The sequence below is a fragment of the Poeciliopsis prolifica genome, unplaced genomic scaffold (assembly GCF_027474105.1).
Source record: "Poeciliopsis prolifica strain line A6 unplaced genomic scaffold, Auburn_PproV2 SCAFFOLD004, whole genome shotgun sequence".
Classification (NCBI taxonomy): domain Eukaryota; kingdom Metazoa; phylum Chordata; class Actinopteri; order Cyprinodontiformes; family Poeciliidae; genus Poeciliopsis; species Poeciliopsis prolifica.
Window position 1 is genome coordinate 4,387,268 of NW_026562379.1, and position 11,693 is coordinate 4,398,960.

The following is an 11,693-nucleotide window of genomic DNA, read 5'->3' on the forward strand; positions in this document are numbered from 1 at the left end:
CATTGAAAGCAGGATCGAAAATACTGATCAGAGATATGATAAATAAAATCTTTCAAATAACGTGCATTGCAATTGTTATTTAAATGTACTTTGACATCTCCTGTAAAACTTCAGTTCACTGGCCCAGCTCCAGAAAATAAACTAATTTAATGTTGGACTCTCACCAGAGAAGTACAATTCCATTATTCCAGCCCTTAAACAGGATTTACATTATCCTGACCCAATATTAAACAATAAACAACAAGAAAGCACAAATAAAATATGTAGCTGTTTAATTTATAGCAAACAAAATCAAAAATACAAATAGAACAAAAATAATCTCTCAAAAACTGAATCTTTGTGATGACTTGTAACTCAGACTTATAACTTTAATCAGAGCATTTGTACCCAGCTGCAAACCATAAAGATAAGAGAGCTGACAAGCAGAGGCCTTTTAACTGTCTGAACACATTATTATTTTACAATGTCTTTAAAAAAAAAATCTACTGAAGGAAAGTTTATATCCACAATTCAGTAGCACTGCAATCAAAATGAAGTGGACTTTTTCTTTTTTGTTTTTTAAGATGGGCTGTTTTAACAGGTAACAAATTATTTTGCTGACCAAAGCAATATTCCCTTAATCAGCAAGTCAGCACATCTCCATAGCACATGACTTAAGATATGGCCAGGTCAAAGTTTAAATGGCAGATTGCTGGGTTGAGTGTACAAAACAGCCCCTGGGCCTATGTCTGGGCCCCTGGCAGGTTTGGAGCAGCTTTAACCGGATGTATTGGTTAAATAAGCCTGCAGTTGAAAACAAGAAATGCGGACCAATGGCAGTGTTTATACACAAATCTCCCATCTCTAAGTGTGTTCCAGGCAGCAAACTTCACAGCAATGTCCAACCATGTCTGCAGCTTTAAAGACTGATGGATCACAGAGTAATATTCACCTGAACTCTCCTCTGAAAGAGGAGGGGAACACATTAGATTTTCCAATTGAAAATCTAATGCATTTCAATTACATTTTCATCCCAGGTACACAAATATTAAAACATATCTGAGTCACAGAGTGGTTAGGCATCAGTCACATTTTTGATAGCAAGTGTAAATCCAGACGCCGATTGCGACAAAAAAATAGCTTTAAATCATCCACTGGTCCTGGTCTTGGTCCGCTCCTTCCATGTCCACCTGATTCAGGGAAACAAAGGCAGATTTATCTATTTTGGGTTTGATCAGAACAAGTGCTGCCGATAGCTACATCAAAAGGTTCAATGAAGGTACCTCATTGATCTCGCCGTCATCAGGCGACTCGTTGTAGTCATTCATCTCATCCATGTCCTGCATGTCTTCTTCATCTTCCGAGTCCTCCTCACTGTCTTCCTCATCCTCGTCATCCTCTTCCTCCTCCTCCTCATAACCTGCCTGCATTCAGCAAAGAAAAACTACAATGAACTTAACAATTTATGTTGCTTCTTGGACAGTTTTCAAAAATATCTAACACCAAGAGATCTGAAAAGTGTTGCATGCATGTGCATGGAGCCCCTCTGATTTGAGCCATCCTTCACCCAAATCACAACTTCAAGCCTTTTGGGGTGCATATCTAGCATCTGTGAGCATCTACAGAATGAATTTGTTGCTCCTTCTTCTCTGCAGAAAACAGCTCAAGTTCAGACAGTCCCAAGGAAGAGCCACTGTGAGCTACTGCAACAAAGACAACCAACTTTTGTGTAAACTTTTATTTAAAATCTTCCCATATGATCTCAATTTGATTCTGGTCTGCACTAACATGTGGACATGCTTAATCTAATTAATGGCTTTGTAGCTCTGGCTGCACATTTAAGGACCAAGTTTCCTCTGCCACATTTTTAGCATTGCATGGCTCGGTGGAAAAGAACTTGGCTCATGTATAGGAACAATGGTCCTCTGTACAGGTGTGCTGGGGTCTATTCCCGATCTATTTTGTGTGAATCCACCCAATTCCTGCCAAGCTACTAATAATGAAAGCCATTAGTGCCATAAAATATATATGAAAAAAAGAGCAGTTTTTAAAATTGGTATCATTCCTTCATTTCAGTTCTCAAACAAACCTCTTGGGCTGCCACAGGTCAACTATATTTATACCAAGAGTAAAATACACAGATGTGGAATCTATTTACTAATAAGTGGCTTTAAAAGTTAAATGGTTGCACCGGATTCTATTTAGGGGCTTCATAATTTCCTTCCACTTAACAGTTACAGGTAATTACAACCTGATCTCGGTCTGCCACAGAAAATCCCAATAAAAACACATCGAAGTTGTGGTTGTAACATGATGTTTTTTAAAATGAGACTATTTTATCCAATCGAGGAAACCTGCACGCCAAAAGTTTTCTTCTCAGCCTGCTGTTACCTCAAAAACAGGTTTCCCGATGGGCATCAGGTTGTTGTCCTTCTCCGCGATGCTCTGCAGCTGAAGTGACCAGAGATGACAGGTTTAAAAACACGGGGATGGGGAGCAGGGGAGACACGGAGCAGCAGAGTGTGACGGGATACCCAAGTCTGATGTTGCTGCTCCTGCTGCTGCAGCTCCGTCTCGTCCACACAAGGTCTGTCCAGGTTGAACCACAGAGACTCGGTGACCCGCGGGAGCAGGGACGGAAACAGGGTCGACATAATGTTCTGTCAAGAGAATGAGTCCAAAAATAAGTCGAAGTGGCTCTGAGCTCGAGCTTTAAACCCAGAGCTCAGCCTGAAACTCCTTAAGTTCGAGAATATATTATTCTGTTTTAAATAAAAGCTTTAAAGAGTTATTAAAATACATTCAAAAACCATAAAGGATAACATTTTCAAGGACATCAAACTCTGTACCTGTCAGTATCTCGTTGCTGCTTTGAAATAATTCAAAACAACGAAAACCGGAAACACGTGGTGTTCATCTATAAACTCTCCCCTCACAAGGGTTCCGCTTTCGGAAACAATGATTAGTTGAAGCATACATGCCGAAAATAGCAATATGCTACAGTTAGTTTAAATCGATTTAGACGAATTTTACATTGTTCTTCAAAAAATGGATGATATCTTTGACTCAATGACCCTAAGAAAACGTGAATGTAGTACTGTGCATGTTTTGGTAGCTTGAAATGGAAATATAAGAAAACTGGGAACCAGGGCCGTGCAGAGACCTTTGGAGGGGCAGGGGCTCAAAGTTAAAAAAGGGGCACATTGAACAAGATCTTAAAAACCGCACAACAACATAGCAACAACCCATATTAATCAAGAATCTAATTAGATCCTACTATGTCACTGCCATCATTGCAAAGACTGGGATGTCAAAGCAAAGAAAACTCATGAGCTGCTGGTAGAGTCCATTCAGACATAAGTTTAAAGAGTCATCTTGGTAGTTTGACTGTTGTGGCTACAATATGGCATATTACAATATGTTAATCTTTGTGTTTGAATTGGGTTTGTTCACAAATTCATCACAGCAAATAACCAATAATCAGTGATTGATTTTAAACGTGGCCAATAAACCTGGTCTCTCTCTCACAGACGTCACCTTATCTATATTTAAACATGTTAGTGATGCTGAGGTTCTTCGTAGGAAGAGTTTCTGGGTGTGGTGGTATTCTGTCTAAGGCCCTGTATTACTTTGGTCCTGCCCAGCATGAAGAGCCGCTGCGATGCGCATCTCTGGAATCTACCTGCACCCCCTGCACATGCCTGCTGGGGACATTAACAAACTTTTTTCTTCTTTCATTATTTGAACATAATCATAAATTCAGACTTCATATGTACTCATCTGTTATCAACCAGAAAAAGAAAGAAAAGAACAGTTCAACAATCAAAATTTCAAATATCCACGCCCAAATACAAAACAATCCACAGAGTTTTGGTTCAGTCTAGTTTGGTGTTGATGGCTGACAGCAAACAGAAGCTCATGAACTTTCAGAAGAAATTACTGTAATTGGGTAGCACAAAGATATCTGCAATACATATTTTTTCTTCTAATGACTCACAATGTTATTTTCTGTAAATTTTTCAATCACATGGCGGTAGGAGGGGGAAGATGAACAACCTTGAGGTTGACAAAACTACCACATGTAATAAAAACCCAGATTATCACACACTTCAGTGAAGGAATTTGCACTTTTTTTGTCTGTTCTTGCAATTTCCAACAACTGTGACCTAGACTTTGAACTTTGGAAATAAATTACTTCACAGTCATGAAGGGATTTGTCTTCATCCACACTCCCCTCGGGAAGCTTGTAAGAGGAGTGTTCAATGTGTGCGCTTTGAATTTCCTGTTTTGTCTTGAGAAGTGTGCTCAAGGTTGACTGGGGATAAAGATTTACTTGATAATTTCGTCAAGACAGAATCTGAAAAGGTAAAAGGGATTTATTCTTTATTTCTTTTGACTCCAAGTCTAAACGCAAGACTTTTTGACGCTATGAAAGAAACTGTGATATGTTTAGTCTATGGTAAAAGTTTTGACTTTGTGTACAGAGAAAAGACTGAACTGTGTGTGTGGTCTCCATATGTAGCAAATATCCTATTTCTCGATAAATAGGGGCTAATTCAGCATAACAACATTTTTTATGTCCTGATTGTTTTTTATTGCTAGAAATATCACCCACAGTACGTTTGTAAAAGGTGATTCTACAAAGTTTTGGCATTAGTATGAATGCACATTAATATCACGCTTTGTAAAAAAATGTTTAAAAACCATTTATAATTTCCCTTCAACTTCATAATTATGGAATAGTAATAAACAGCAACGTCTTGCACTCTAGAAAGAAACAGATAGACACTTTTGTACTTAGTATCAGTGGCAGGTTCAGAGGCTTGAAACAACTCAGTTACATTACATAGAAGATAATGTATTTCTATTAGTTTGATAGTGATCAAAAACTTACAAATCTCTGCCTGCTATTGTGCATAGCAGTCTGAATTCAACTCAGTAGGTGATTCCCTTATTGGTTTTTAATATTTAGTCACAACTGTACTTCTAATAAAGCTTTAACTTGTAGTCTAATATTTTTTTACTTTATTGCCAAAGATGTAATGATGTGGCCTTGAGCAATGACAGAGCCACTTGTTCCAGCAGTGAGAATATTTAAACAGCAAGGTCTTACACTCTAGAAAGAAAGAGATAGCTACCTCTGTATAGCAGTAGTAAGGGCAGACCCTTGACAGGACTCAGTTACAGGTGTGCAGGTGGAAGATTTTGATTGAAAGTAAAATATGAATGCAATGACTAAAAGAGACAAATGAAGGCAATCTAAATAATTTACATAATCTTAACATTACTAAATAAAAAAGGAGGGAATCAAAGAGGAACTAAGTTCTCTTGAAGTTAATAATGGATTCAAATTTCAATTCTTTCTTTTGATGATTTAAAACTGGGTAGTGTTAAGAATTAAAAAGAGGAATAACTTGATTTAGCTCGTTAATTAATTCTTAGTCCCGAATTCCTGTGTCTGTGAAAGTGTGCAGAGAGAAAAGAGCAATCATACGACGTCAGACTTCAGATATTCAGAGTTTTATCCAGAGAAATTCAATCCAAGAAGAACTTTACAATAAGCATCTCACCTAGAGCAAAAGTCCAAGACATTACAAAACAGAGACAAAGAACTGAGTAAAAAAAGACAAAAGAATAACAGAAGATGCATCCTCTGGGAAACTCTCACTCAGCACAAAGAGATTCCAACTTCTGCTGTGAAACAAACCATTTTTTATAGACTGCGTATTCTCCTCATTTAAATATATGCATTAGGAGGTGGGCTGTCTTAATGTTAATTTTATTACCTCCTGCTAAAGAGCCCCAAAAGCAGATATATGGCAAACCCTTCTCGTACCAGCCGCTGTCCAGTTTGATATATAAGTGCAGCTGCAGCGCTATCTCTGCCTCAAAATGATTCCACAAGAAAGTAGTTTGTATTTTTAACCAAGCTTGCACAAAATGTAATGCTAAATAATGACTATAAGTTTGGATCTAATAAGTAACTAATCAAAAACATACTTAAAGAAATATAGTTAATTCTAATATAGATAAAATTATTTATAAAAAGTTTTAAGATTCTAGTGAACTTTTGAACCATGCTCAGGAATTTGTTAATTGCCTGGCAGACAGGCTCCCTATGTAAAGAGATTCAAGGAGTCTAAGACTGTTTTCTGATTAGGAATTTCTGTAAGTTCTGAGAGTCACCAGCTGTCCCAGTTTGGATCTGTATCTAAGTTTATCTTAACCTAAAAGTTAACTTACGTACTATTGTGCTACTTTAAAATTCGTATTTCAACAGTAGACATACCTTCAGATTAAGTTGGAATTTTGAAAAGTACTATCAGCGAATGGCTGTTGTTTTTTGGGTTTTCTGATCCACGTGATAACAAACCTCCACAGGTTGTTTTTCTCTCCAGCCATGCTGTTGTTCCTGGGCTGTCTGCTCACCCTTTCCAGTGGCGCTCTGTGTCTGGACCAACTCAACATGTGCATGAACGCCAAACATCACAAAGTGGAGCCTGGCCCTGAGGGAGCGCTGTATCGTCAGGTAGGAAACACATGCAGGGTGTTATTGACGTTGAACAGCAAAGAATCAGTAACTACAAGTCATGATGTAACATTCTCTTTGCAGTGTGATCCCTGGCGTGAGAATGCATGTTGCACTGCTAACACCAGCGAAGAGGCCCACAATGACAACTCTTACCTGTATAATTTCAACTGGAACCACTGCGGTGCGATGAGCAGCAAGTGCAAGAGACATTTCATCCAGGACACTTGCTTCTATGAGTGTTCCCCACACTTGGGACCCTGGATACAATCGGTGTGTATTGTCGAAGTGTGTCTGTGAGACACTAACACTAGATGGCAGCAAAAGTATTTGACCAAAAATGATCAACTGAAGTTCATTTCAATTTTCTTGTTGGTTCAAAATAGATTTATGGAAATACTTTACAAATTAATTGGATGATGGTGAATGTCAAGTTCATTTAGAAAAAAAATTAAGACAGTCTACTTTTAAAAAGTTCAGGGTTATGCATATAAAATGAGAAAATGATCCAAGAGTGGAAAAAAAGCAGCACAAAATAAAGATTAACATGGTTCAACCCAGTCAACCCAGTTTGATATGAATGATAATGGATGAAAAAAAAAATTTAACCACCCAGATCCTGGCCTTATTACTGCCAGGCATTTAGAATCAACAATTATTTAAATAGAAATTGTGTGACAATATAAAGTAGGCTAATGAATCTAAAAAAACGCAGCGTTAAGCCCCAAATTGAAGAAATTCAGAAACAGATGAGTAGCAAAGTTATTGACATCTGTCAGTCAAGAAAATTGTATTATATTATTTCTTAGGCCTTGAAACTCTAAGAAAGTAGTGAGTTGATATCAACAAAAGAAGAAAACATGGAAATGTGGTAGACCATCCCAGGAGTGGCCGACATACAACAATTATTCCAATAATCAGAAGGACATAGGAAAGCCCACCTCTCAATGACTCAGAAAAAAGAGTGGCTTAGTCAAAGTCTAGGCCTTAGATTTAAATAGGCAAGACAGGTTATGGTATCCAGTAAACAGGCTATTCGTGTTCACAAAACAAAAGCAAACGATAATAGAAATGCCCTTTTCTTCTGATAAGTGAAATAATTGTTTGGGGATATTAACTTATATGTGTATTGGAAAACGTTTTCCTGATTGTTTCTAAAGGATTGAGATTATAACTGTGATAGGAATGGTCAGAGGATACTGACAGCATTGCATTGGTTTTGGTAATTTGTTCATGTAGATTCAGAAAGTTAAGAGCAATCAGTGATTTCAAATAATTCATTCAATCAAGGAAGGCAATAAGGTTGGCTGCTTTGTTTTATTCACAGGAGATCATATATCCAAGAACCACCTATGAGATGAAATTGGAGGTTTCATTAAAATGTATTCAAATGCAAGATATGTTGGCAAGAACCGAAGTTGACCAGGATTTAATCTTCACAAAAAGCTCAAATACTAATTGTGAAAACTACTTAGTTTGTGATTTATAAAAGAAAACTTGAGCTGACTCCAGGGTGGGCTTTAAGACCAGACATATTTCACTTATGTAAATTTAGTTTAAAAAAAATCTAATTTACCAGAGTAGACTGCTTTATTTGCTAAACATAAGTGTTGTGAAGAATTATGTTATAAAACAAGTTGTCCCTTGTGTTTAGGCAGAAGAGAGCTGGCGAAAGGAGCGGATCTTGAACGTGCCTCTTTGTAAAGAGGATTGTGAACAGTGGTGGGACGACTGCAAGGATGATTTTACTTGCAAGACAAATTGGCACAAGGGATGGGACTGGCGCTCTGGTAAGATACACAAGAAGCAAAAAGCGCAGACATAGAACAATATAGATTTTAGTGGGTTAAATGTTTGACCATGTGTACAAATGAGTAACTTCTTTATATTCCTTTATGTAAGATTTATGTTATTCTCCACATTTCTCTCACAGGTACCAACAAGTGTCCAGCAAACAGTCAATGCAGAAAATGGACTGATGTCTATGCAACACCCAAATCCATGTGTGAACAAATCTGGTCCAACTCTTATCTTTACACCACCCACACCAAAGACTCTGGTCGCTGCATGCAGCTTTGGTTCACAGGATCAAACCCCAACAAGAAGGTGGCTGAGTACTACCTCAACACCGCTCAGCGGGGCCAAAGTTTTCCTGTAACAATGCTACTCTTCCTGACTGCCACGTCGTTTTTTGTAACCATCTTCTAGCATGACCCCATTGCCATATCTTTCATCGCAATGGATTCAGTAATTAAAGCGTTTTCAAACACATTTTTCTAAGTGTTTTTTTTTTAGATTGAGCATGCTTTTCTTCTTTTTCAGTTGTAAAGGGGATTGGCAAAAAGCAAAACATTCGATTCGCAAATGTGACCCAAACACCTATATGCTATTTATTAAGCTAGAATGTTTGACTAAATAAAATAAATTGCTTCATAGCATGATATTCCAGGCTTTCAGTTGTAGTGTTTAATTCAGTTCAATTCAAATCAATTAAAAATACTTCATTAATCCCAAAGGAAAATTACTTTATGTAACTTATAAGAGTTGTAGATGCTGATGGCAGTGGGCAGGAAAATTGCCTGCAGCAGAGTGTGTGACAGCAAAACAGAAGACGCCTCTGACTGAAGACACCGTTGTTGTGTGACAAACTTAGGGGAGAATGCTTAGGGTTCTACACAATTTTATTTTATGTAAAATCCTGCTTTGTACCTTAATCTCCAATGGTTCCACAGTAGTCCCCAGTAGAGAACCAGCCGTCTTTCTCAGCTTGTCGAGTCTTTTATGTTGAGTCTAGTTATGATTCTGCTACCCCAACAGATGATGGCAGTAGAGATTACACCCTCAACAACAGCATATTGCTGCAAACACTGAATGATCTAAGCTTTCAGAAGAAGTACAGTCTGCTCTGTCCCTTCTTGAGGACAACTTCACAGTTGATTTGCCAGGCCAGTCTCTTGTCCAGATGAAACACATGGTATTTATTTTCCTCATCCACCTCAACTTTTTCTCCCATGATGGAAATAGTTCAATCTAGAATTGTGTTAATTCTGACATGAATGTTTTTGAGCCTCCCAACTAAAGGCAAAACATCTAAGTCTTCCGTCCTTTTTCAATAACTCAGCTTGGTTCATCACTGATCATTTTCTTTCCTGTTTTAAAGTCTTAGGGATATGCTAGGCCTTTTTATATGGAGTTTGAACACTCCTGGTTCTTGGAGGGTACTCCCGCTTCTTCCCACAATCTATAAACAAGCATGCTATTTTAATTGGCCCATTCTTTGTGGTTGTGTGTCTCTGTTAGCATTGTGACACACTAATGACATAACAGGATGTGCTTTACCGCTCACCTATTGACCACAAACCCCCCTCTGTTGCTTTGTGGAGTCCCAGTGCCAAACACCACACCAGCATGAGTTTGTCTGAGCAATACACCAAACTGTGGATTTTTAAATCACTTACTCTGAAACTGAAAGTTTTGTTGATGTTCATAATGAATGAAAATCAGAGAACCAAGAACCAATACAGGTGCTTACGATTAAATGCAGGGTTTTTTGTGAAGTGGTGTGGACAACTTCACAGATGAAGTTGTCCACACCACTGCTGTCAACTTGGAACAAAAAGCTTTCACGTTCAAATGTTAAGAAGGCTTTGTGTTGGGGTTTGCATGTGTGGTCATTTTGTATTGTCTTTAGGTTTGACTGTGCACACGATTCTGTGTATCCCTACCATCATCAAACATTTCAAATATGTAAAGAATTCCAGTGCTAAATGTTTTTAGAATTGATAGTTTATTGATCTTTGAGAATGAGTTGTTGCATTATGATGCCATCACTATTATATTACTTGAAAATGGTCTCAAAAAAACAATACTATTGTTTATCGTGATAACATATGGGACAATTTATCATCCAGAATTTTTTTTTATTGTGACAGACCTATTAAAAATTAAAAAGAATGCCTGGCACAACATGTGACACTCCTTTAGTCTGATACTTAAGATAAATAGCAATTAAAAACATCTGACAGTTTTCAATTAAAAGAATTTTAGGCAGAAAGCTGTTAGGAATAATGGTGAAAACATTACCCAGATTGATTTCTGTTCCGGTAGGAACTATACTATATAACTACATATTCACTATAGTGAATGGATATCCCATGTTTACAAGTCACAAATGAAAAGAAATTACTTCTTTGTCTTTTGTATCAAACCAAATGCACACAACAGCAGCTATGTAACAATTTTTCTTTGTGTAGCATGTGCAGAAGCTGTACAGTTGTGGACGCTGTCAGTTTGTCATGATGTTTGCATAGCTTGGGATTTCAATTTTGCAACAAAAAACAAAGACAGATACAATAAGGAAGCAAAAAACTGACTAAACTAGCTTAAGTATATCTAATATTTTGTTAATTTTGTTGCTTTCTATTTGCAGATTTAGCTATTGTTCTAATATTTTGTTAATTTTGTTGCTTTCTATTTGCAAATTTAGCTGTTGTTCTAATATTTTGTTAATTTTGTTGCTTTCTATTTGCAAATTTAGCTGTTGTTCTAATATTTTGTTAATTTTGTTGCTTTCTATTTGCATATTTAGCTATTGTTCTAGGTCACAAAAAGCCTTTCTAACTGAGCCACCATACTTTGTTCACATTCAGACAGATACACAGAGTGATCCTATAGCCAGAAATAACCCGGCTGTTATTAATACTTAGCTTCTATGAGATCATCGGTCACACTTAAGACACACACACACACACCTCTCACGCATGTTGACCTCTTTGTGTGCGTGACTATTCGAACCATCCATTTAAGTGACCAGTTTTTTTTTGTTGTCCTTGTGGTGTGTCAGTCTAGCCCTTAGATTGGCAGCTACGTCTTCTGTGTGTAAATGTGTGTGGTCTGGGAAAGAATAGAATTGCATAACGGGATTACAGTGCATGTTGAGAAACTGCCAGAGCTTGGTCTTCCCACCGGCTGCAGGGACCCACAGAGGAAATCCCTCAGGCATTAGTGAAGGGTTTGCCAATGTAGGCAACAACATAGATTAAGTAAATTCCTTAAGATCTCTCTGTTAACTTCTTTCTACATGACTAAAAGAGGATTTGACTTAGAGATCAATCTAATATTGGACTATATCTAGCATTTAAATGAAACAGAAACTTATCCAGATTAACATCATGCAGTAAATTGA

At 37.5% G+C, this 11,693-nt stretch overlaps 2 protein-coding genes across 4 annotated transcripts; one reads left to right on the forward strand and one right to left on the reverse strand.

Moving 5' to 3' along the window:
- Positions 1–255: 255 nt before the first annotated feature.
- anapc15 (anaphase promoting complex subunit 15) lies at positions 256–5,598 on the reverse strand. 2 transcript variants are annotated; one of them, XM_055027844.1, is made up of 5 exons: positions 5,550–5,598; positions 2,514–2,639; positions 2,371–2,430; positions 1,263–1,403; positions 256–1,169 (listed from the first exon to the last, which is right to left on the reverse strand). In XM_055027844.1, the coding sequence occupies exons 2-5, from the start codon at positions 2,631–2,633 to the stop codon at positions 1,122–1,124; spliced, it is 369 nt and encodes a 122-aa protein (XP_054883819.1). In that variant the 5' UTR covers positions 2,634–2,639; positions 5,550–5,598; the 3' UTR covers positions 256–1,121. The 2 variants fall into 2 exon arrangements, with proteins under 2 accessions (XP_054883819.1, XP_054883820.1); XM_055027845.1 differs by lacking the exon at positions 5,550–5,598 and adding an exon at positions 2,829–2,896.
- folr (folate receptor) lies at positions 4,220–8,779 on the forward strand. Of its 2 annotated transcripts, none has more exons than XM_055027843.1 (5): positions 4,220–4,344; positions 6,361–6,508; positions 6,593–6,781; positions 8,163–8,298; positions 8,442–8,779. In XM_055027843.1, the coding sequence occupies exons 2-5, from the start codon at positions 6,380–6,382 to the stop codon at positions 8,714–8,716; spliced, it is 729 nt and encodes a 242-aa protein (XP_054883818.1). In that variant the 5' UTR covers positions 4,220–4,344; positions 6,361–6,379; the 3' UTR covers positions 8,717–8,779. The 2 variants fall into 2 exon arrangements, with proteins under 2 accessions (XP_054883818.1, XP_054883817.1); XM_055027842.1 differs by having other exon boundaries at positions 6,378–6,508.
- The last annotated feature ends 2,914 nt before the right edge of the window (positions 8,780–11,693 follow it).

Coding starts and splice junctions, on each gene's coding strand:
- folr (XM_055027843.1), top strand. CDS start 6,380: ATGCTGTTGTTCCTGGGCTGTCTGCTCACCCTTTCCAGTGGCGCTCTG. Junction 6,509..6,592: donor AGGGAGCGCTGTATCGTCAG/GTAGGAAACACA, acceptor TTCTCTTTGCAG/TGTGATCCCTGGCGTGAGAA. Junction 8,299..8,441: donor GGGATGGGACTGGCGCTCTG/GTAAGATACACA, acceptor TTTCTCTCACAG/GTACCAACAAGTGTCCAGCA.
- anapc15 (XM_055027844.1), bottom strand. CDS start 2,633: ATGTCGACCCTGTTTCCGTCCCTGCTCCCGCGGGTCACCGAGTCTCTG. Junction 1,404..2,370: donor TCGGGAAACCTGTTTTTGAG/GTAACAGCAGGC, acceptor TGCTGAATGCAG/GCAGGTTATGAGGAGGAGGA. Junction 1,170..1,262: donor ATGACGGCGAGATCAATGAG/GTACCTTCATTG, acceptor TCCCTGAATCAG/GTGGACATGGAAGGAGCGGA.